Source organism: Dermacentor andersoni, chromosome 1, assembly GCF_023375885.2.
Source record: "Dermacentor andersoni chromosome 1, qqDerAnde1_hic_scaffold, whole genome shotgun sequence".
NCBI classification, from domain to species: Eukaryota; Metazoa; Arthropoda; class Arachnida; order Ixodida; family Ixodidae; genus Dermacentor; species Dermacentor andersoni.
Genome location: NC_092814.1, coordinates 411,943,853 through 411,970,003, shown reverse-complemented (window position 1 = coordinate 411,970,003; position 26,151 = coordinate 411,943,853). Strand labels below are relative to the sequence as shown.

At 46.8% G+C, this 26,151-nt stretch overlaps 1 protein-coding gene across 1 annotated transcript in view; it reads right to left on the bottom strand.

Annotated features, from left to right (window-relative positions):
• LOC126518710 (nose resistant to fluoxetine protein 6-like) overlaps nt 1–26,151 on the bottom strand; it is a 188,052-nt gene that overhangs the window by 80,657 nt on the left and 81,244 nt on the right. Inside the window, exons 4-6 of the mRNA XM_050168475.3 lie at nt 4,091–4,181; nt 1,285–1,385; nt 195–377 (exon numbers count right to left, since the gene is read on the bottom strand). Coding sequence (XP_050024432.1) covers nt 195–377; nt 1,285–1,385; nt 4,091–4,181 — 375 coding nt within the window. The remainder of the gene's footprint in view (nt 1–194; nt 378–1,284; nt 1,386–4,090; nt 4,182–26,151) is intronic.

The window sequence follows — 26,151 nt, the reverse complement described above, 5'->3', positions numbered from 1 at the left end:
GACAAGCGCTGAGGAAAAAGTACCGGGGAGAACGAAAAAAAAAAAGTGTTTATGGCGCCAAGCGCTTATGGCTAATCTCGATGCCTGCCTTGCGACTGGGAGCCATCGAAGCCTGTTTTGAGCACTTGAAGAAGAGAAAGATTTCTCGCTTGCAAGGAGCTTAATGTGGGAATAAAATAAGGGTGATGTCGTACGGTATGTGATCTGCTCGGCGAAGGCATAGGTGTGCCCGACGACAATCCAGAAGACGTTGAACGTGCGGATACCGTGAACAGCCTGCAGGTTCCTGTTGTGGAGGTCATCAGGGGTGTTTACTGTAAGCAGCTTCTGGGTGGCTCTCAGGAGGGACATGTCCACCAGCGACTGTACCATCGGCTCTGAAACAATACATTAAAACGCTTTGCTATGGAGTCAACATCCGAGCGCTACCGTTCCACACCTTCAAGGCGTCATCTATGCATAGGGCTAACGCGAAAGCTCAGCTGATAGCGAAGAAGGATGGTAGTTTTTATCATACATGCTGAAGAATTTTATTGTGTGGAAATAATTTTCCATTCATCTACCGCTCCCGCACATTATTAACAAAAATATAGAATGAAGCTATGTTATTGTTCTCTCACTGGGAGAAGGTGTGCATCACTAAAGTGTTACACGTATTGCGCGGAATTACTATTTGCTGGTAATTACGCACTACCGTGATTTTGATAGCTCTCAGCAGACTTTTCGGTGAGAGAACGTAGTAGCTTAAGTGTCAGGCGAACGAAGTGGGCTATTATGCACCTGAATGAGCACAATAACTGGCCATAACAAGAACGTGCACTCTTAAAATGTCTACATCCTTTGGGTAGTACGTTGTCCCACAACAATAATCGTCATCTGCCTTGCCTGCCTTTCCTTTCTTTAACGTTGCGAGCCTGGTACTTCCCAGTCACGAACGGCTTGCGCGTTATCAGCGGGACATTGCATTCTCTACAGAAAAGTAGCGAGCGCTGAGTTGTCAAGAATGGAAACGAAAGCAAGGCAGATGACCATTATAGCTGTAGGACAAGATAAGCCCCAAAGGTTGTAAATATTTGTAAGAGTGTGGGACAAAAGAGCAGCTTTCAACGATTAGGTTAGCTCATTAGGGTAACAACAATCAGGGTAACACACAGCGCCAACACTATAGGCTGTCTTGTGTGCCTTGTGTGTCCGTACCGTTCTGCGTACGCTAAAACAAATTAGTAGTTGGCAACGTTTGGCTTGGGTAAAAAGAAACAGCAAGGGACCGCTGCGCGGACTTACTTTTCATATAAGCGTGGCATCTCCAGTTTTCGAACAGCCGGTAGCCGATGTCGGCCATGGTGGCCAGGAAGATTATCACGACGAAGAAGCCAATAATCGCTCTGTGTAAAGAAGAATCCAGGAGAAAAGACGAGAGCGCTGACTCAACACTGACCGCAAATGCACTTTTTTTTTTGTTCAGTTAAGAGTTGACTACGCGGAAAGCATATGTGAAGGCACTGTTTTCTTGAAAAAAAAATTAAATTCATATCTTACGCAAGGGCATACTGTGGAATTGGATACACTTCTCTTCTATTTTTGATTGATGAAATCTTCTTTTAAAGTAAATATTATCGGAATGATTTCTTTACGACTGATAGCAGGAATAGTAGACTGCTTTGCCATGCATGAATGACCCGCTAAGTTACATTCACTGATGCTTTAGTGCTGTTCTCACATCAGATTAAGTCGGACATTTGTGCTGTAAGAAAGAAGGAGGCAAGATTTGTTAAGCACTGATAACTTCGAGTACTTAAATGATATTGCGCGACAAAAAACGACACGGACGTGAGAGAAGACGACACACCAAGCGCAAACTTTCAACTAAGTTTATTGTGCGACTGCGTCGGTTTTATACATAGCCAAGCAGCGTAGATCGCGCATGCGCTTACAAGGAAATGAAGTGCGAATTCATGTAACATGGTTACGAGTCATGTGATGCCGCGTCCAAGAAACTTAATTCTTTTTCTGTGAGAGCCAGAGACGGGAAGCTAACACACCTGTCACCCAATTTCGCGATCATCCGCGCTTCAGATATTTCGCGGATGAGCTGCGTGCTGCCACGTGAAACAATCGTGCATTGATCCTCAAGAGGCTTGCATCATTGATGGCGACAGTGGATCGCCAAGAAACCACCAGAGCCGTTTTTTACATTGTTGCTGTGTTCGCGGAGCCGATCATTGAGGCAACGCCCAGTTTGTCCGATATATTTCTTCCCACATGAAAGCGGGAGGTTATACACTACCCGGTGGACACACTCGACAAACTTTTTGCCGTGATGCTTTCTGCACTTATCAGAAGGGACGGCATTTGGATCCGTCAGCCTGCAAAGCTTGCCGAGCTTGTTGGGAGCAGAAAAAACAACTCTTACGTTCGCCCTTTGGGCCATCTTTTTCAAGTGGGATATCCCGTGCATGTAAGGTATGACACTTAATTTAGGGCGCGTGCCGGGAGGGGCATCGGCAACTGACTTCTGCGTACTGGATCGCGCTTCTCTTAAAATGCGTTCCGCGACAGACACTAGCACCACCCTAGGATATCCAGCCAAGGACAAACGTAAAGTTTGCGTTTCAAAGCTTACGTCCACAACATGACAGCAAGACTTGCTAAGGGCATTCTTGAAGCACAAACTGATAATGGCCCGTAACGGAACACCGGGTTTATGCGTTTTGGCACTGAAGAAATCTTGCAGATGATCTCGCTTGCTGTTTTCAAAGGCCTTGGTTAATTTTTCCAGATTGTCTGTTGCACATGCGCTTTGCGTATGTGCAACATACGTAAGCGTAACAGACGTAAGCTTTGAAACGCTAACTTTACGTTTTACCTTGGCTGGATATCCTAGGGTGGTGCTAGTGTCTGTCGTGGAACGCATCTTAAGAGAAGCGCGATCCAGTAGGCAGAAGTCAATTGCCGATGCCCCTCCCGGCACACGCCCTAAAGTAAGTGTCATACCTTACATGCACGGGATATCTCACAACTTGAAAAAGATTGCCCAAAGGGCGAACGTAAGAGCTGTTTTTTCTGCTCCCAACAAGCTCGGCAGGCTTTGCAGGCTGACGGATCCAAATGCCGTCCCTTCTGATAAGTGCAGAAAGCATCACCGCAAAACGTTTGTCGAGTATGTCCACCGGGCAGTGTGTAACCTCCCGCTTTCATTTGCGAAGAAATATATCGGACAAACTGGGCGTTGCCTCAATGATCGGCTCCGCGAACACAGCAACAATGTAAAAAACGGCTCTGGTGGTTTCTTGGCGATCCACTGTCGCCATCAATGATGAAAGCCTCTTGAGGATCAATGCACGATTGTTTCACGTGGCAGCACGCAGCTCATCCGTGAAATATCTGAAACGCAGATGATCGCGAAATTGGGTGACAGGTGTGTTAGCTTCCCGTCTCTGGCTCTCACAGAAAAAGAATTAAGTTTCTTGGACGCGGCATCACATGACTCGTAACCATGTTAGATGAATTCGCACTTCATTTCCTTGTAAGCGCATGCGCGATCTACGCTGCCTGCTATTTATAAAACCGACGCAGTGGCACAATAAACTTAGTTGAAAGTTTGCGCTTGGTGTGTCGTCTTCTCTCACATCCGTGTCGTTTTTTGTCGCGCAATATCATTTAAGTAATGGATTACCAACTTGCCCAGAATGCTGCTCTCATTAACTTCGAGTACGAGTGGACACAAAATGAGCAACTAGCCTGCTTGTTTATGTTATATGTTGGAAATAGCTTCTCACTCGGTACAAAATGTGCTCAGTGACGAATTAATATTGCTTATCTGTGAAGTGTTTAGACAGAAAATACACAAATCCAGCAGAAATAAAATTATCTAGTTTCCAGTTTACAGACTCAAGACCAACAACATTCTAGCCGGCTCTCAGGGTAATTCGAACGCGGAAAAAGTAACTTCTTTTTTATGCTGAAACGGTCCTGAGCATGTGTATGGAGGAAAAACAATTTTAGCTGTCAAAAGCTTGTTTCAATCATGGAACACATTTGAAAGCAGTCAGAGAAATATACACTGACAAAGCAGAACGCATCCGCTTACATTGCGGCTACCTGGTCTTTGTTCATCTTGTGGTTGTCTTCTCTAACTTGGCAGTTCAGCACCGTGGCGTTGAGGTGAAGGTATGTCTTAACTGCAAAAATGGCCATTTTTATTTCACCCGAGGCAACAACGGGAAAGGTTTATGAAGTTTCTCTCAAACATATGTCATTTAGTGCACCGGCTCTGGTACGATGAAAACGTTTTGAGAGTAGCATTGATATTTTATGAGCGAAGCGGAATGGAGCGGAGTTTAACCGATAAGAGTATGCAAAAATAAATAAACAGGGGCCCAAAATAAAGAGGGGCCCCAAGGTGTTGTGAGAAAACAATTCTCTCGTCAGTGAGTAGTCGAGAAGAATTTGGGAACCGAACAAGACGCAAGTGCTGATCTAAAAAAAATGATGAATATGCTAGATACAAAGTTGCAGGGTACATGCTGCTGAATGCAACAAGGATAAGTGCACGCAAGTTGAACGCAATAAGATTGATTTTCTGTCATAGAGGCTGCATATAGTCTATAAACAGTGAGAGAAGAAAAAATAAACAGGTACTGAATATCTACAGGAGTTACCTTTGGTCGAAATAAACTAAGACCACCCTCTCCACTCCACCACTTCCGTTATAACGTAAGATTGTCACATTGGACTTAGTCTACCGAGCGAAGTCGATCGATGAATGAATGAATGAATGAATGAATGAATGAATGTCGATCAAGGAATGTATCAACACAATCTAAGTATTCATTGAAAAAGTAATCTGGTGCTAAAAATAATTGAATTTAGCAAGCATTCTACACCACCCTATTTTTGTACACAACGGCGAACCCTTCATCTAAGCAAAAACTTATATTTATTCAATAAATTTATCCATCTATCAATTGTCTATTCAAAGTACCTGAGGGTATGAATGCTGGCGCGCAGGTACAGCAACAAAGTTTAATTAAAACAAGAACACCTGGGAGAGACATTATAGAGAAGAAAAAACTAAATTCGAAAAGATGAATTGGGCATAATACGAGAAAAAGAAAACAATGTATATAAAAGTACAATTATGGGATAAGCACCTTACCTTCAACAAAACGCATGGCAAGTTCACTACAAAAACAAGGAAAGTTTAAAAAGACATGGGAAAGTTCCTAAGATGCAACAATGCGAAGCTCGGAAGCTGAGAATGACAGCATGTCCTAAAGATATCTGGATTAACAAAACAAGTATTACAAAATTGACTGCCATCCCGGCCCTGCGAAAGTAGATATCCAGCGAACCTGCTGAAAACGACTACTACAAGTGCTCAGCGGGGTATGGGAATGCTTTATTGCTTTGGAGTAATGGTATGGTAATTGTCATTTACAGTAATGGTACTAATCGTAATTTTGACAGTACACCGCCGCCCATAGCGGTGCTGCAACAACGCTGAAATCAGTTCTTAGGCTCGTTCTTTGCATACGTTCCAAGAAACGTATGCTGGGACCGCTACGTGCTTCGCATCGTTATCAGGAGCGCCTTATCCCCAATTATGTAGTTCGGTTGATTGTTGTGTGCTTGCTCTTTATTGAAACGTATGTTGTTCTACATGTTTTATGTGTGATTCCAAAGAATGTATGCAGTGTTCGCTTCGCTTTGCTGATTGCTTGAAGCCTCACCCCCCTCGGGGGTAGGAGCCACTGATTATGACCCTGTACTGCCGCCGTGATCGGCCCACATTTTAACGCGACAGTGTTAAGGAGCTCGTGTCGCAGAAAAGCCGGTGTCGTCGGCGTCGGTGTCGGCGTCAGCGGCGTTGACCGTGAGCGATATATCCCAGAAGGCACTTCATAAATAAAAACATCTTGCTAGATCGGCTGGTGGGAATCGAACCAGGGTCTCCGGAGTGTGAGACGGAGACGCTACCACTCAGCCACGAGTTCGTTCCTTCAAAACGGGACAAAATCGCCTCTAGTGAATGCGGTGTTGCCTTAAAAGCGTGCCGTAGAAAGTTATACTGCGGTCTACATCGGTAATTATGACCATGTAACTTACAGAAGTCGCAGTTTCACGAGTAGCGAAATACGTTTCCGCTACATTTCTTCTGCGCTCTGCGCACACGCAGAGCCATCTTGCGGCAAACATAGAACACCCCCTTCTCGCAATGTGTGGCGCTGCCCCGGCACGTGGCGCACCACGCACGCATTGGGGCTGTGCGGGGAGCGGTGCGAGGCGCATCGCGGCCCGGACTCCCTCTCCCCTGACGACGCTTCGCCGTGCTCCCCCACGGGTTGCAGAATCAAGCGTCCTTCCTTTCTTTAGATCACTATCTGTCTATCTCTCGGCCCGTGCCGATCACGACGTTTGGCTGGCGTACATCGTTTCCCCCTCCGAGACACCGAGTTCTTTGGTTCGTTCCGCTTGCTCAGGCGCACTTTCGTTGCCGCGCCGAACGCTGCGTTGCTCGACGCTCACCGCGTGATTGGTGGGTGCAAAGTCCGATGCGGGGCGCCTCGTAAGTGATCGCTGCGCCATAGCGCATTGTCTTACACCCCTTCGCGGGTCGACGGCAACGCTGTCGCGTTCCACTCTGAAGCCGAAGCTCAAGCGTCCTCCAATTTTTTTGCTGACGGACGCGAACACGAGTAATACCGATCAACTAGAGGCTAATAGCTCCACTGTAACAGAATTGATATTTTATGCACAGTTTAGTATTGGCTACGGAATTTATTAATGTAGAGAGGCCTATGCCCCGCGGTATTCTTACACGAAAGTCGAAGCCCTATATAACTGAAGAATTCGGGGCAGGCAAGGATACCACGAAGCTTGAACACAAATAGGAGATCAGCGTGGTTACATCGGCAACAAGGTGATGATAGTGGTGATAATTTAACAATGCTAGAAGAAGATGCAGGGGCGGTGTTTATAAGGCGAAGATGGTAGATGCTAAGAAAGCTTTTCAGGATACATTTTGTGGTGTGACTATAGGATTTAAACGTGCCGGCCATTCTAGATCAATGACTTGTATTCGACTTGAAAAGATAGATTCTTGTGTAAAATTTGAGGACTGGCATTGTAGAAGTGAATTCTCTTGATTGTCTGCAAACAGAACCGAGATGGAGTAGAACCCACACCGCAACGTGTTTAGTGTGAGCAGAAAAGTGTAAGGTTGTATCAAAGAGTACACCGAGATCAGTGATCTTAAAGAATTTGCGGAACAGAACACTTGCTGTTTCGCGAGTGAAAGTTATAACTGGGGCTTACGTATGCATGAGGTGAGACCGTTCTCTTCGCACCATTCAGAAAAAGAAAGCAGATTGGACTGCAGGATGGGACACTCATCAACAGTTTCGACATTTTTAAAGGATATGTGAACGGCACATTAAAGGAAAATATAGAATTCGTAACATACAAAGAAGCACCATTAAAAGAAATAAAAAGAAGTGGTCCTGATACTGACTCTTCAGAGAAGCACCTTGTCGTGTGCTAAGAAGATCTTTGGCCATTGACGTTCACATAACATGATATATCAAGAAGATAGCTGGGCAAGAGATTTGACAACTCAAAAGTCAACACGAGAGTACGTAAACTTAACCAGAAGGACTGAGGGAAATTTCGCTGAGGTCGCATTAAGTTGTGTCAACTTTCCCCTCTGAAGCACCAGGGAAGACATCTGTGGCATTAAACTTAAAGAATAATAACATACCTAAAGGTACTTTAACGTATTTAAAGAATAATAAACTGAACTGAGCTGAAAAAAAGCTTGCGGCATTTCTGATAGTTAAGTGATCTTAGCGAAATTCCCATACTCACACGGAATCGAAAAGCTCTTTGTAATGAAAGATATTAGTATGTTGTGAAGTGCAAGCTAAAAAATCTTAGATGTGCCACAGAGAAGAGAAATGACACGATGATTCGAGATATTGATTTTACACTCGGACTTAGGCATAGTGAGAACACGAGCATTTTTTTACATGAGAACGAAAGTGTAAGTACACACAAAGTTATTATATGTGGATCTCAAAGCCAAGGCAAATATATCGTGCATTTTTTTTTTAAATTCGAGCGATTTAAGAAAAAGTACCACATTTACGCGAATCACGCCACTGCATATGAATTATCGGTCCAGGCGGACATCATTTGCTACACAAACAAATCAATTAACTAATTAAACTAATTACAATAGCAAACGTTTTAGTTGCAAGTTTTACGGCACATGTTTGAATTTTGAGGTTTCAAGTTTATTTTAAATCAATTTACATTTATTCAGATAGACATCTTCCAGGACCCAACAATATTGTTTCAGGGCCCAAATCAAAATAAGTGAAAAGCAACAAAATTGTGTTTATATGGGAAAGCTGGATCGAAGCGTCATAAATATCTAGTTAGTTAGTAATGTTTGTATGTATGTCATAAATATCTAGTTAGTTAGTTATGTTTGTCCATTGCACAATGACAATGTACACCGAAATAAATGACACCGAATTATTCCTTAAACTTATCTAATTCCTCACGCGCTAAGCGTGCTCGCCGTGCGATCACCCGGTGACGTAGCACCTTTCCTCCGGCAAATCGTGCGATAAAGCGGCGCGTCACGCCCTAGCTGCTGCAGTGGCAATGCATCCAATTGTTGAACGCGGCAATCGGAATGATATCGCGGGAAGTGCGCCGGCAGCTTCATTTCACGCCACAATTCTACGTCACATGAGGTTTAAACAGACAGCTGCGCTTCGTGGTGCCGCGTGCGTAATCAGATAAACTAAACGAATGATTTGATGCCAGCTATTTTTGTTTACCATGGTCACGTGCACATGCCGAAACACGTAGCTAGACTTTCATGCTGACTCGTTGAAACTTTGTAGGATAAAGATGCGCCGGTTAGTTTGCGACTAAGAAGTTAATAATGCAATTAGTTTAATTAGCGAATGTATTGCTTTCGTTTTTCTTGCAAATGATGTCCGTCTGGGCAGGTATTTCATCTGTACTGAGGTAAACCAAGTAAGATTTACTGTTTCTCTTCAATTGTGTTCGAAGTAAAATAGAACAAACACTGAAAACTGCCAAAATATTTTTTTACACTGGTGGAGGGGAAGGCCATCTGTGCGGTAGGATATTATAATGATAATAAAGCAATAAATAATTTATTTAATGCGCCCAGGAACAACACCGACGTCATGACGCTTGTTCAGAGAAAACAAAAGCCCTAAAAAGGTAGAATTGTAGAAATACGATTAAATCTTGTAGGATGAACAAATGGAATGAGAAAACAGAAACAAGAATTGAATAAACAGTTACAAAAGTAAACAACAATACAACACTAACGCACAATTGAGAGACGGAGATCATGTCAGGAAGGAGAGAGAAACTATGCCAAGTCAGAATAGGAGCGCAGCTAGAAAGAAGGCTGAAGAGAAAGTGCGAAGCTCGGAATGTAGACAACACGTTCTGAAAGCTGTCAAAGTGGAGAAGATGACAGCTCTAAAGATTTTGCATTCTCAGGAGAAGCGAGTGTCTCCTGAAAAAGGCAGGAACCTGGAAGGGCCTATGTTCCCTGGTATTATTCTGCGTAACCAGCAGTAAAACAGAAGCAAGTAGATTCGCATATGTAATAATTGCATGAATTAATTTGTACAAACGTCGGAACGTTCGCAGCCGAGTGACGGAAGTGTAGGGTGATTATTGTTTCTTGAAAGGCTGTGGTGCGTGAGGTCAGAGAACGATACTTATATATATTACCGCGACAAAGTTGGTGACATTCAAGTTGCGCGCCCTTTGTATTGGACACTGTCTGCGCCGTACCGTGGTGTTGTTCAGCAACAACAGGCAGCGATCTTCATGGCACGGGCAGCCGGTTGGACCCGGCTCGCATGCGCCACGCGCACGAGGTGTCACGTGAAAAGAAAGAGGAAGACGGTTCGAGGACAGTTTTGAGAACGCGACTGCCAGGGATTTCTTCACGACCGCAGTGACTTTTACTTGTGGGCACAACTTCGCCCTTAATAAATATCGTTGTTTTAACGCGACTGCATTAAGGAGCTCGTGTCGCAGAAAAGCCGGTGTCGTCGGCGTCGGTGTCGACGTCAGCGGCGTTGGCCATGAGCGATAAATCCCAGAAGTCACTTCATAAATAAAAAAACATCTTGCAAGATGGCTTGGTGGGAATACAGGGTCTCCGGAGTGTGAGACGGAGACGCTACCACTCAGCCACGAGTTCGTTCCTTCAAAATCGGACAAAATCGCCTCTAGTGAATGCGGTGTTGCCTTAGAAACGTGCCGTAGAAAGTTGTACTGCGGTGTATATCGGCAAATATGACCACGTAACTTACAGAAGTCGCAGTTTCACGAGTAGCGAAGTACGTTTCCGCTAAATGTCTTCTGCTGCACTCTGCGCACACGCAGAGCCATCTTGCAGCAAACAAAGAAGACCCCTCCTCGAAATGTACGGCGCTGCCCCGACACGTGGCGCGCCACTCGCCCCATGATCGCGTCCGCCTTCATGGCGCGTCGGGGCCCGGCTATCTGTGCCGATGGCGACGTTTGGCTGGCGTAGCGCGTTTGAGTAGGCGGTGCGAACGGGGTGCGATAACGCTATCGCGTTCCACTCTTGAAGGCGAAGCTTAAGCGTCCTCCAATTTTTTTATTAACATCGTTACATTTCTGGTGGAGGTGCGGGGTCTGAGTCGAAGCCCCACGAACGGAAGTCATCGCAGTCCCGACAACGAGCGAGTCCATCCCGTGGAACTGAGACCTGTACACCAGCGGACCAGCCGCCGTCTTCGAGGTGACTCGCTCGAATTGAGCCCTCTTCTCTTCATGCCAAGAGAAACTCGGACAACGGCCGCCGCCACAATGACTAGCCAGGTAACACCGGCACAGCTATTCGTAAGCCAACCTCGCAAGCAGCCAACGTTCCGTGGTGGCTCGTTCGAAGACGTGGAAGACTGGTTGGAACTGTTCGAGAGAGTGGCGAGTTTTAATGAACGGGATGAGAGACAGAAACTCCGTAACGTATATTTGGCCTTGGAGGACTTCGCAAAAACGTGGTATGAAAACCACGCACCCTCTTTGTCCTCTTGGGAGGAATTTCGACGACAACTACTAGCAACATATGCCAGCACTAATCATAAAGAAAAGGCGGAGATGGCACTTCAAGCTAGGAACCAGCTCACAAACGAGAACGTGGCGATGTACATCGAGGACATGTCCCGCCTGCTCAAGCGTGCTGATACAAACATGAGTGAAGATACGAAGCTGCACCATCTCACGCGTGGAGTAAAGCAGGAACTCTTCGTAGTTCTCGTCCGCAACCCACCGACGGTCGCCGAGTTCAGATACGAAGCAACGACCATCGAAAAGACGCTGGAACAGCGGGCTCGGCAATGCAACCGTCAAGCAAGCTGTGCACCTGCCCATGTCTTGCCTAGAGGCGTGCCTTGAAGCCTTGAAGCCCTGCGACCTTAAAGCCCTGCGGGAGCTCGTCTGGTCAGTGAACAGGGAAGGGCTCAACAAGTTGCAGACATCTCAGGCTCCAACTGCACTATCTTTCGTCGACGTTATCCGGGACGAACTCAGGAACGTCATACGGGATCGAGAGCGTGAGCCACAGCCGATGCGGCGCACCCCAACGTACGCCGACGTACTCAGGCAACCCGCGGTACACAGTAGTGGAGCAGTTGCGACGACCGTTCCCTACCCGCCGACAGTACGCAGTGCACCTCGTCTGCTGGAACCACCGGCTGCCTATCCGCCTTCAGCACATAGTGCACCTCGTTTTGTGGAACAAAAGCCCCGAAAAAGTGACGTCTGGCGTGACCACGAGCGCAGGCCTCTGTGTTTTCACTGCGGAGAAGCGGGTCACCTGTATAGGTTCTGCCCGTACCGTCAAGCTGGATTAAGGGGTTTTCCCTTAAGTGCACTATGCCCCCGAAATGGTGAACAGCCAGCAGAGATCGAAGAATATTTGTCCACGCGCCAAAGCCCCACTACTCCTCGCCAACATCAACCACGGTCACCGTCGCCCATGCGCTACCGATCGCCTAGCCCACGCGCGTCTTCAAGATCGCCTAGGCGTCGTTCACCAAGCCCACACCAGGAAAACTGAAGCAAGCAACTTGTGGAGGTGAGGCCGCTGTTAACCAGAGTTACGAAGATCCTCCAACGCGGTTCCAGTGCGAGGACGAGATAATTCCAGTAAACAGGTACAGGAACGAAACGATTACATCAGATTTGCGGTTGACAATAAATGGATGCGAGCTGAATGCCTTAGTCGACACTGGCGGTGATTGTTCGGTAATAAGTTTCAAGATGGCCAAGCACCTGAAAAAAGTTGTGACGCAGTGGACTGGACCGCAGATATGCACGGCAGGCGGTGATGTTATTACGCCCCTCGGCCGATGCACCGCAAGACTTACGATAAAAGGCTTCACTTACGTTTCTGACTTTATTGTACTGCCAGAATGTTCACCGGAACTTATATTGCGAATAGATTTTCTACAAGCTAAGGGCGCCATGATTAACCTACGTAGGTCCAGTGTGCCTTTCTCGACAAAACAAGCTATACCTGCGGAAGCATCGGAGGAGCGACGTCTTGCTGCACTGCGCGTCGTTGATGATGATGTAAATGTGCTGCCACGTTGCAGTATAATGGTTCTTGCGGAGAATGAAAGATTTGCGACCTCGAAGGCATAGCGGATGGAAACATAGAGCTCCTTTTCTACAAAGGTATTTGCGTGGCTCGGGGTCTTGTTCACTTAAGCGATGGCCGTGCAAATGTCGCACTTCCGAATTTCGGAAATGAATTCCAACGCATCGCACAAGGAACAGCTATTGCCTGTTTCCACGAGTTCTGTGTAGCGACCGAATTATGCAGCCTAACGACAACGTCAACTGCCCTACCAGGAATCTGCAGTGTCGACAGATCAATTACCGTCAACCCGAGACTCACGGAAGCCCGAAAGAAACAGACATATGCCCTGATCAAGGATTTTTCCGACTGGTTCTCCACTTCCTCGAAGGTACGGCGCACGTCTGTTGCAAAGCACAGCATCATAACAGAGGACGCCACAAGACCGGTATGCCAGCACCCATATCGAGTTTCACCAAAAGAAAGGGCGATCATCAAGAAGCAAGTCGAGGAGATGCTTTCAGATGACCTTATCCAGCCTTCCAGCAGTCCATGGGCATCTCCCGTAGTGCTCGTTAAGAAAAAAGATAAAACACTTAGATTCTGCGTCGGCTACCGTAAATTGAACAGCGTAACTAAGCGGGATGTATACCCCCTTCCGCGTATCGACGATACGTTAGATCGGCTCCGATGTGCAAAGTTTTTCTCCTCCCTGGATCTCAAGAGTGGATATAGGCAAATAGAGGTGGATGAGCGGGACCGTGCAAAGACAGCATTCGTAACCCCTGATGGCCTCTACGAATTTAAAGCGCTTCCATTCGGCCTCTGTTCCGCGCCCGCAACGTTCCAGCGAATGATGCACTCTGTGCTCGCAGGATTGAAATGGCAGTCGTGCTTAGTGTATTTGGATGATGTGGTCGTATTTTCCACCACATTTGACCAACATCTAGAGCGCCTGCGACTAGTTATATAAGCTATTCGCGCAGCAGACTTGACAATTAAGCCGGAAAAATGTCAATTCGGCTTCGATGAACTTCGGTTTCTCGGACACGTCATCAGTGCTGACGGCGTTCGGCCAGATCCCGAAAAGACAGCAGCTGTTGCGAGGTTCCCGACACCCACAGACAAAAATCTGTGCGACGAAGAAGATTTCTGGAAAGATTTTCAAAGATTGCTAAGCCCCTTACAATACTAACAAGAGAAGATGAACCTTTTATGTAGAAAAGCGAACAAGACGCCTTTGACGAGTTAAGGAAACGCCTGCAAGCTTCTCCAATCCTTGCCCATTTTGATGACACAGCCGACACTGAAGTTCATACCGGTGCGAGTAACGTCGGCCTCGGTGCTATAGTAGTGCAGTGGCATAACGACCAGGAGAAAGTAATAGCTTACGCCAGCCGTAAGCTCTAGAAAGCAGAGGCAAGCTACTCAGCAACCGAAAAAGAGTGTCTCGCAGTCATTTGGGCAATATGTAAATTTCGACGCTACCTCTATGGTAGACCATACAGAGCCGTCACTGATCACCATTGGCTTTGCTGGCTGGCGAATCTCAAGGATACATCTGGACGACTAGCAAGATGGAGCCTTAGGCTTGAAGAGTATGACATTACTGTCGTATACCGTTCCGGGAGGAAACACAGCGATGCCGACTGCTTGTCACGCGCACCCGTCGAGACAACTGTGTCAGAAGCGGAGGATTTCCCGTTCCTTGGCATTGTTGACGCGTCACAAAGTGCTCAACAACAACGCGATGACCCGGAATTGCTTCCACTTATACAGCACCTGCAGGGACTCGACGTTCAACTCCCGCGTATTTTAACGCGACAGCGTTAAGGCCAGAATACATGGAGCGAACGTTCACGACGAAGTTCGGGCGGCAGAAAATCTGCCGCGGCGCGACGCCGTATGTTCGTCGGGCTGCGCTACATGGAGCCAAGCCGCGGCGGCCACCGCCGGCGAGTCGCTGCGTTGTTATCAGTGTGGCTAAACGAGGCGAATGCGCTGTAGTGAAACACATGACACAAAAAAAACTTTAACGACAACTATTATCGCTTTTGAATTGCGGAATACTATAAAAACACGTTACATTTTGTTTAGAAATGATTTCTAGTGTTTTTTATGTGTTTGAGACATTCAGGTGCCGATGTAGTTTAAAGGAAGCGGCGATGCTATGCGTTCTGGCAACACTGGGCGGGTAAACAACTTTCGGCTCCTCCAACTCCGCGGCTCTGTACTGTACTGTGGCTCAACGTGCGCGCGGCCGAAGCAAGCAGACCCGAAAGTAGCGCACTTGAGATTGTCTAACCACGGCTGTTATTAACTTGTCGTTAAATTCAAGTCGCGCCGCTTCGGATGCCATGAATACGAAAAGCGGGAGACCGGCGTGAACAATAACGGACAAGCGGGGAAGCCTAGACGGAAGTCGGGGTGGATAGTGAGACCTGATTGGCTCGCTTTGGGGCGCCGCTCGTTTGCCGCTTCCGGTATCGTCGACGCCCGACGAACTTTCCTGCGCCAGCTAGATCGGCGGCGAACGACGTTTTCTCCGCCGCCGCGCGTACGCCGCAGGGCGTCGAACGCCGACTATTCGTCACATATTCGCACCATGTATTCTGGCCTTTAAGGAGCTCGTGTCGCAGAAAAGCCGGTGTCGTTGGTGTAGGTGTCGGCGGCGTTGGCCGTGAGCGATAAATACCGGGAGGCACTTCATAAATAAAAAACAACTTGCAAGATGGGCTGGGTGGCAATCGAACCGGGGTCTCCGGAGTGTCAAACGGAGACGCTACCACTCAGCCACGATTTCGATGCGCCAAAAGCGGTACAAAAGCGCCTCTAGTGAATGCGGTGTTGCCTCAGAAACGTGCCGTAGAAAGTTATACTGCGGTGTATATCGGTAATTATGAGCATGTAACTTACAGAAGTCGTAGTTACGCGAGTAGCGAAGTACGTTTCCGCTACATTTCTTCTGCTGCGCTCTGCGCACACGCAGAGCCATCTTGCGGCAAACACAGAAGACCACTACTCGCAATGTGCGGCGCTGCCCCGACGCGTGGCGCGCCACTCGCCCGCTTCTCCCCTTCGGGCCGTGCGGGGACCGGTACGAGGATGCCCCACTACCCTCGCCTTTAATAGGTTTTCTCGCTCTCTCCCCTTCTAACTTCCAGCGTGCATCACTCGAACCCTCGTGTTTAGGCGACGCGGCTCCTCTTTCCGCTCACAGCGCGATTCCTATGTGCAGCGTCCGATGCGGGACGCCTCTGACGTGATCGCTGTGCCGTAGAGCGTCTGGTGGAAAAGCGTCCCCTGTGATGTGTGCCGAGCTGCTTCGGAGGAGTCATGCGTCTGTGTGATGCTCCCAAGCGAGATAGAGGACGATCCCATCCAGGTGTCAGGCCCATCGTTTGGCTCGCGTAGATCGTTTCTCCCTCAGAGACACCGAGTTATTTGGTTCGTTCCGCTTGCTCAGGCGCACGTTTCGTTGCCGCGCCGAACGGTGCGTTGCTCGGCGCTCACCGCGTGATTGGTGGGTGCAAAGTCCGATGCGGGGCGCCTCATAAGTGATCGCTGCGCCGTAGCGCATTGTCTTACACGCCTTGGCGGGTCGACGGGAACGCTTTCGCGTTCCACTCTTGAAGGCGAAGCTTAAGCGTCCTCCAATATTTCTCTAGAGGGCTATCCTCGTTCTGTCTGCGAGGAAGTGTCCTCTACAAGAGAAACTTCGAGAGCAGCGAGACAGTTTTTACTTGTCATACCGACATCTTTGCGAGAAGAAATTTTGCAGGCATGTCACGATGAACCGACATCTGGACACATGGGCGTGAGCCGTACATTCGCCATGATTCGTCTGAAATACTACTGGCCCAAGTTATTAGCATCAGTGCAGCACTATGTCAAGACTTGCCGCGATTGTCAAAGGCGCAAGACTCCATCCGTAAAACCGGCAGGCCTCCTCCAGCCAATAGAGCCACCAAATGCCCCATTCCAACAAGTCGGTATGGACCTCCTTGGACCCTTCCCAACGTCATCTTTAGGCAAAAAGTGGATAGTTGTGGCCACGGGCTTTCTGACCCGTTACGCAGAAACGGATTCCTTGTACAGTGCAACGGCTGTCGAAGTTGACAAATTCTTTGTCCAGAATATCGTGCTCAGGCATGGTGCTCGCACAGTTGTTATTACCGATCGTGGAACGGCCTTTACGACGGACCTAATGAAATGCTTAAGCATTACTGCGAGTCGGCCTAGTTGGAACAGATTCCTCTTAAAACATTTTGTGCGCAAAACAAACAGGGACGAAGAATAGAAGAAACACAAGGAAGAGCGCTTTCTAACAACTCGTTTTATTTGTGAAGAACCACCTGCTTAAATACCCACAGATCTACGCGATCTAGTCAACAGAGCACGCCTATAGCGCATATAATACACACAGATCTGCGCTGTCAAGTCAAGAGTATACGTCTATAGTACATCTAACATTTGTGATAAAAAGACGTGGACCAAAGCCACCCGGTCAACATAAAAACAGCAAGGTGCATAAAAACAACCACTTACGATAAAATGCTTAAAGATGTGATGATAGCAGTGAATTTTGTTTATCCAACAATGAAACAGAAGGACGGCTGATGAATTTTTCTTGTTGTTTTTCAATCACGTGTGCTTCCACAATTTCCCTTGCGGTTTGATTCATATGCCTATACAAAATGAGGGTGCTACTAAGACAAGGTGAGCAATCATGTTCTTGGCAATGCATTGCCAAATGCGTACTAGGGCGACCTTTCAGACTGGACAAGTGTTCCATTAGCCACGTGTTAATGCATCTCTGTGATGCATTAACATCTCGCTCGCTGTGATGCTGGCGTCGTGCGCTAGACTAATGAAACATTTTACCAGGATAAAGGACAATGCAAAAAAGAATCAAAGACGGAAGGATGTAGCTTCCAAGATTTCAGTGACTCCGTAAGGGCACGGAGTTTCACACAGACTTAAAGAGGTGGCTGGTAGTTACGCAGTATAAGTGGTATTTTCGGCAAAAAACAAAATAGGTAGTGTGTGCTCTAACGTTAAAAATAAGTTCGAAAGAAAGGATGATGTAAAAAAAGAATGTAGTGTTAAACATCCGCGCAAGAACCAATTTGTTGATTGCGCGAAGAACGTTGTTTATCAGATCACTATGACGTGCGGCCATGTGTACGTAGGTCAGACTGCGAGATGCATTAACACGAGGCTAAGGGAACACTTGTCCAGTCTGAAAGGTCGCCCTAGTACGCATTTGGCAATGCATTGCCAAGAACATGATTGCTCACCGTGTCTTAGTGGCACCGTCATTTTGTATAGGCACAGGAATCAACCCACGAGGGAAATTGTGGAAGCACACGTGATTCAAAAACAACAAGAAAAATGCATCATCCATCCTTCTGTTTCATTGTTGGATAAAGAAAATTCACTTCTATCATCACATCTTTAAGCATTTTATCGTAAGTGGTTGTTTTCATGCACCTTGCTGTTTTTATGGTGACCGGGTGGCTTTGGTCCACGTCTTTTTATCACAAGTGTTATACGTACTATAGACGCGCTCTCTTGACTTGACAGCGCAGATCTGTGAACACGAGTCGCCCCGTTTGAACTTGTATTCGGCCGAGCAGTAACCACTACTTTGGATGCTATGTTGCCCTTAGATGAAGAAAACAACTCATCTGACCTAGATGATTTCTTGCAAAGAGCCGAGGAGGCACGACAGATGGCAAGGTACCGAATACGCCGCCCACAACGCATCGACTCCAGCTGGTACAACCAGCGCCGTAGTGCAGCTGATTACCAGCCCGGTGACGAGGTGTGGGTATGGACCCCAGTGCGACGCCGTGGACTGTCTGAAAAGCTTCTGTGCCGATACTTTGGCCCTTACGAAATACTTCGTCGTATAAAGTGACGTCACTTACGAAGTGAAATCCGCTGGACACGAGAGCCCAAGAAGGCGCAACTCCACGGAAGTTGTGCCTGTTGTCAGCATGAAACCCTACCAGGAGAGGTCATGAAAAAAAAAAAAGTGAGACCACACAGGAACCCTTACTTCCTCTCACGCATCGGGCCGATGCGGTAAAGAGGGGGATAATGGCACGACAAACTTGGTGACATTCAAGTTGCGTGCCCTTTGTATTGGAAACTGTGCGCGCCGTACCGTGTTGTTGTTCAGCAACAACAGGCAGCGATCTTCATGGCACGGGCAGCCGGTTGGACCCGGCTCGCATGCGCCACGCGCACGAAGTGTCACGTGAGAAGAAAGAGGAAGACGGTTCGAGGCCCGTTTTGAGAACGCGACTGCCAGCGATTGCTTCACGACCGCAGTGACATTTACTTGTCGGCACAAGTTCGCCCTTAATACATATCGTGGTTTTATGAACATCGTTACAATATATATATATATATATATATATATATATATATATATACTCATGACCTTTCTCTTTGCCCGCTCAATTAAAATGCTACTTCAATTGCTTGTGTCATCCCACACCACTGATATATATTAAATGATGTGAGACAAATGGCTGTCAATAAATTGGGGAAGGAAAGTAAGATACGGAAGTCTGCAGGCGGAACTGAGCGCGCGCTGGCCTCGTGATGCTACGCGCTTAGAGTGGACGGAGAAGCTTAACATACAATCAGAAAGCACACTAAGGTCGTTCGTTGCAACTCTCGTCAACACTGGATGACCAAGAGATTAACTTGAGACCGTATGATGGGCTTTTACGTCAATATGAGAAACTTATTGGTTTCGAGGATGTAAGATCGAATGAGCCCATTTACTCGAATGCGTTCACCGAATTCAGATAATAAGGATATATAGGTCGGACTGCAGAGCACGAAACTCCTCGATACTGTATTTCTCCTTAAATATTTTAGTGTCGTCAGTTTAGACAAGAAATGAAGACAGCTGGGTTGCTGAAGAACCTTCACTGATGAAAATTAAAGAAGAAAAGCGGACTTGAAAGGAATACTTGGGGCACCACGACAAGTTACCATAAAATCAAAATAAGATTAATCATTGACGCGCACGAATAAGGACCTATAGAGGAGAAACTGGCATAGTAGAGCTACCATAGTATCTTCAACAGTGCAGTGCGCAGGGTTCTCAAGCAGCAGGGGATAATCGACTAAGTCAAAGGCTTCGCTGAGGTCGCCGTACACCGCATCAACTTACCCCCCTTGCGTGAAGGGCGTGGAAACTATCATAAAGCTGACAAGGTTGGTGGTTGTTGAAAGGCCAGAAAGAAATTCATGCTGGCTTGGAAAATGAATTTCTACACAGAACAACAGTACATTGTGAATGGCAAATTCGAAAATCTTGGAAATGGCACAGAGAATAAAAATTGCCCGATAGTATGTGACATCCGTTTTTATGCCGGGTTTAAACACAGGAAAAATGCGAGCGGTTTTTCAAGAATGCGGGAAAGGGAAATTAATCAAACAGTTATTAAGGATTGGTATCAGCACATGTACAATGATACTGCCCTAGTTCCTGATAATGACAGCCGGGGTGCCATCTGCGAAGCAGGGAAAAGAGGGTTTCAGACGCCTGAGGCATTCGCTGATGAGATTCTCGCCAAAGAGTACCGAGCAGAAATTCCAGCATCAGAGCGCTGGTGGTGGACAGTGCTTTCAGGTGTCGGTTTATAGGTAGGTGAAAAGTACCAGCGAAAGAACCAGCGACTGCTCGTACTTCACAACAAGAGCCGAGCAGACGGATACAATCTACACGTTTACTGGAGCGCATATAAAAGTGGGTTCAAATGTCCAATGGCCAGTTAGAGGCGCGGTTCTCTAATGAAGTTGGCAAATGGCCAAGTAAAGGGTGCGAATATAGTGAGCTTCTAAGTGTAATAACGACAGAAATACGGAAATATAAACAACATGTTGGTTGGAAACGAATAAAAAAACCAAAAAGCTGGTGGAACAGGGACACACGAGAAGCGATCGCCGAAGGACAGAGAGCATACCGAGAGCACAGGCAGGCAAATAAGGCGCAGTTGCCGCAGGATGAAGTAAACAATAAACCGGAAATATACCGGGAAAAAAGTCTATAGTTCAAATACTGGTGCAAGCAAAGATAAAAGGTGAAAGTGAACGTTGGTTTTCAGAAATACGTGAGAAAAAGAAGGCCGCACCTAGAATATTTTGGAACCACATAAAATTATTAGGCAGGAACTCAACAACAATACAACAACATATCCTAGACAAAGATGAAAACAGACTGGTAGGAGAAGCAGCAATAAATTGCATCCAAAAAGTAACAGCCGAATCTTTCCAAGGCAAGGACGAGGTTGTATTTGAAGAAAAAAAGAGCATGAAAGAGACCCAAGTGGAAAAGGAGCTGGTGCTGACAAATTTAGACTGGAAGAAAGCGGAAGAGAAAATTCCTAAGCGCACAGCCACAGGGCTAGACGAGGTTCCCGTTAAGCTGATATATGAACTATGACCAAAAAGTAAGGAAGCTCTGGTTAAAACAGTGGAAAAAACTTTGGAAGATAGGCGCATACCATACAGTCGGCGACAAAGTAGAATGAATTTAATTTATAAATGTAAGGAGGAGAAATGCAGAATTCACTCGTACAAACCGTTGACCATTACACCGGTAATATGCCGGCTAGCAATAGAGGCAATCAAATTAAAGCTGCAAGCATGGGCAGAGAATAATGGCATTTTGGTAGAACTTTAGAATTGCTTCAGAATAAGTAGGCGTTTGGATGATAATTTATTTGTTCTTACTCAGTGAATTGAAATATCAAGAGTAGAAAGCAGAGCGTTCTATGTGGCCTTTTTAGGCATTACAGGAGCGTAGACAACGTAGACCGCAAGATTTTGTCGGATATTCGCAAAGGAATGGCTTAGGTGACGATTGTCTACAGCTTTTGAGAGAGCTTTACCTAGAAAATACCATTTGCGTTGAATGCATCCCTATTGCAAAACCCAGTGCCACTGGGACCCAGTGCGCCCGATTATGGGCCCAGTGCAGCGCGCTGCATGCTGGGGCGCTGGGAAGGCGCGGCGTACTGGGAGGCACTGGCTACTCGTGCCAAAAACAGCTCGAGCGCGTTAAATATCCGGTGCCTGGACACCGCATATATTTTTTGAATACAGAAAGCAACAAAGAACGTTTTAGTACAATACAAAAAAGAAGAAAACACGTAAACATAAAATGGCGCCGACCAGGATTCGATCGACCGACCTACATATCCCAAGCCCGGCACTGTATAACGCTACGCCAGCCAGCAGATGAACATAAACGGACAATTTGCCATGTCAAAATCCAGAAGCAGTTTTACGTCTCGCACAGACATGGTAGATGCGCTATCGCCCAGCAACTAAAACTCATGCCTGTACTACAAAGAAAAGGTTGCTGTTCGTATTCAGTAGCATGCTCGGAAGTGCCATAACATCGATTTTTCCTTGCGATTGGTATTTTAACTTCCAAAAAAGTCCTAAATGAACCGCCCACCCGGGACGCTGTATGGGCTGTTACTGCCGATTTCGGTAGCCGTTTCTTGTTCTTCACGCGATGGATATGCAACGTTTTCTTAGTTCAGTGATGCCTTTCAGTCAACACGCCTGTCTAGTCACATAACTTCGCCAGAGAAGCGCAGGCTAGTGCTGGGAGCCTTCGGCGATAGCACATTACCTCTGCCCATGACGCGTCACATCGGCAGTTCTTGTGCTGGCACTGTAGACATGAAAAAATTGTTTATTTAAGAACACGGATGCGAAAGCTGAAATATAGAGTGATTTACCCTTGTTAGCCTTCTTGGTTCGTGAGTCTAGACGCGCCGATAGCGTGAAGACGGACTCGGCGGATACGCTAGGCCAAGCTTCGGTGGGGACCGATCTCGGCGCGGGTAGTTGGCGAAAGCTAAAATGTGTGTATTTGAGCCTCAGAACTTTTTTTTAGTACAATAGGGAAAGTGGAAGCGCCCGAATCGCCTCAGCTTTGTTATCGGTGCGATAATATCAATCAGTGGTAGGCTTCGAACACGGGGTCCATTCAAGCGCGTCTTAACGACTTCTGGATTTCATGTCCACTCCACAACACTGCGATTACGGTGACAACTCCCAGTCATATATATGTTACGTGCGAACTACTAAAAACGCGGCGTCTTCTGCGGTTGCGTGGTTTCGTTCAAGAATTTAGCTATCCGCCCAGCGAAAAGGGAGAATGAAAAAAAGCGATAGTGATCTTCAGTGTCAAATGTCCATGAATAAACAGCGCAGCTCACGCACTTCTACGCCAACTTCGACATTAAATAGGGTTTTATGAGCCGAAGATATAGCGTTATTTAGGACAAGCGATGAAATTGTATACAGCACTTATTATTTAGCAGCGCTCGTCCTTGCGTACTGGAACCAGCACGGCACAAACACAACCAGCGCAGTTTCCAGTGCGAACAAGCGAACCAACCAACTGGAGAGAGAACCAGGGCCTGTATAGCACAAACCAGTGCGCCCCAGCGTCATGGCAGTGGAACCAGCGTTTCTTCCAGTGTGACTTAGCCTTTATCCAGCGTTCTCACTGGTGTCCCAGTGAGTCCCAGCAAGCACCAGCGTACCCAGTGCGACCAAGTGCCAAAAAACGCGCTCGTTTCACATTGGGAGACGCTGGTTTGGGCGAGTTGGCGCTCACTCTGTTTAGCGCTCACTCTGTTTTCCGTTCCCTTTGATTACCCCTACCTCCTTCCATTTTTGCTCGTCCTGAGCTGCGCTACAAGCCTAAAACAGTCTTACCAGCAAGTATGCGGCCTGTAGGGTGGGCAGCACAGCAACAAATAACGTCAAGCGGAAAGTCAGAGAGGCTGAAATAATCTCATGGGTGGTGGCAATGGAAAAGAAACCTACCCAGAGTAACTACTTAAGAGGGAAAAACGAAATCGCGAAAGAAACAATTTATGATAACTCAAATGGAAGCTCATTACTTTTCGAAGCGAGATCGGGATGCCTTAGAACACGCACCTATAAAGCGAGATATAAGAAGGAAGAAGAAGCATGTGCTTGCTGCGGTAAAGCTAGGGAAACGATGTGAAGACGCCTGCCCAGCGGTCGATTTAGCCACCACTGGTCTCCTTGAATCCCCTGCGATCAGCGAGAGCAGGGAAAAAGTAAACATATCCGCAACAGAGATTAGTAAGAGCCGATTCGAAGATTGGTGCAAGAAAAGTAGGGAAACGACAAAAAACTGAGACGTACATAAGCAAAGTTCGCAATAGGAGGTCAGAAAATTTGGTTGTGGGAGTTCATAGTGTTTTTTTTTTATTTTTTTATTTTTTAACCTAGGTAGGACATTAGGCAGTAGAATAGCAAGAGCTTGGTGGCGCAAACCACCGCTCCGTTCTAAAAGGGACGCTCATAACATCCATCCATCCATCCATCCATGTAAGACTTGTGAACCCTCTTATATAGACGATTACAGAGGCACCGCAAGAGGCGAAATTTTCCTATTCATCTGTTAGAACTTTTGGATTTTCTGTGGGCACGCTCTTTACGCTTTGGAGCAGTTCTAACTTGCGCAGAGAATCCATGGGGAAACGTGCATCGCTTGTAGTGGGATATGTGGCCACGAATACCATCCAGAACGAGATCGCGATAAACCGACAGACCTTTTCGTCGACGTCGCATGTATTGTTCACGAGAGACCAATAAGCTGCAGATAAAAACTTTAAAAAGCCACCACAGTCATTAGACCTTGAAAGCAAAGCGACGAAATTTATTGAGCGCAAGGCTGTCAAGAACACGGATATCTTAAGTGGGGGATGAAACTTGTCAGGATGAACAAGGGAAATGTGAGAGGTCGACAGTGTCACATTCTGTACATTTGAAAGGCACGGGTCTAAAATATTACCGCGAAAATTTTCAGGTATATTTTACTGATGAATGGAGTTAAAAGCCACGAAATGTCCCCGCAAGCTAATAGTAGTAATAAGTTAATAATAATAATAATAATATTAATAATAATAATAAATTTTACGTCCCAAAAATGCAAACTGCGTATGTCATAGGTGTTGGTGGGGCGCACGAGAATAATTCCTGCCATTCTCTAACATGTAGCTAGATAAGAGTGGGCACAAGCTTTTTGTATTTCACTCGCTCCGGAAGGCGGCCGCTGTTGCCGAGATGGCCGAGGTTAATTCAATCCTGCGACATCGTTCTCAACGGCATAGGCGCTGCGACACCACCACTTGTAACGTTATTTTTAGCACACTGCACTCGCAGTGCAGTGGGCCGCTGCGATGGCGTAGAGGTAGAGCCTCCGCGTCTCGTGCAAGAGGACCATGGCTCAAATCCCGGTGCCGCGCAATTTTCCACCAAATAAAAAAAAAGCGCGTGTTGATAAAATTGCATAAACAGGTCTGGAGTGCGGCCCGATCCCGGTAAACCAGAACCGGTAACGGACTCCCTCAGTAGAGCAGGATTCGCCACCCTGGTGCAGCACTTGGCCACAACCTCCTATATGAACCCGACAATCAAACCCCGGCCCTCATTCCCCAGCAGCTGCGAAGCAACTGACCACGGCGGCGGTCGCGCCTGTGACGCAGCAGAGTGTGCTCAGAATCTCTGGATCGGGACAGGCCGCCATTCCAGTCTGAACTTGCCAACGTTTCACGCTAGAACGCCATCTAGTTAGGCGATTCTAGAAGTGCTATAGGAGGAATCAGCGGGCATTCAATGGGATATAACAGGGCTCACTGAGGTTAGGAGGATAAATGAAGCATATACAATGCTAAAAAGCGGGCACGTCCTGTGCTACCGCGGGTTAGCGGAGAGACAGGGACTAGGATTAGGATTCGTGATCAATAATGATATAGCTGGTAACATAGGGGAACTCTGTAGCATTAACGAGATGGTGGCAGGCCTTGTTGTGAAACTTAATAAGAGGTACAAATATAAGGTCGTAAAGGCCTACGCTCCTACATTCAGTCATAAATACTGGAAGTCGAAAGCAAGTCGAAAGCTTCTATGAAGACGCGGAATCGGCGATGGGTAAAGTCAAAACAGAATACACTATACTGATGGGCGACTTCAATGCCACGGTAGGCAAGAAGCAGGCTGGAGACAAGTCAGTGGGGGAATATGGCATAGGTTATAGGAATAGCAGGGGAGAGTTATTAGTTGAGTTTGCAGACGTAATATTTTGTGGATAATGAATACCTGCTTCCGCAAGCGCGGTAACCTAAAGTGGACGTGAACGAGCCCAAATGGCAAGATTAGAAATGTAATAGACCTCATACTCAGCGCGAACCCTGACATCATACAAAATGTGCACGTGCTCGGCAAGGTGAGCTGCATTGACCATAGGATTGTAAGGTCTCGAGTTAACCTAGACTTGAGGGGGGAACCGAAGACACTGGTACATAAGAAACCAATCAATGAGTTAGCGGTAAGATGCAAAATAGAAGAATTAGAAATAGAAGAAATAGAAAGAAGGGCGTCAGGCAGGG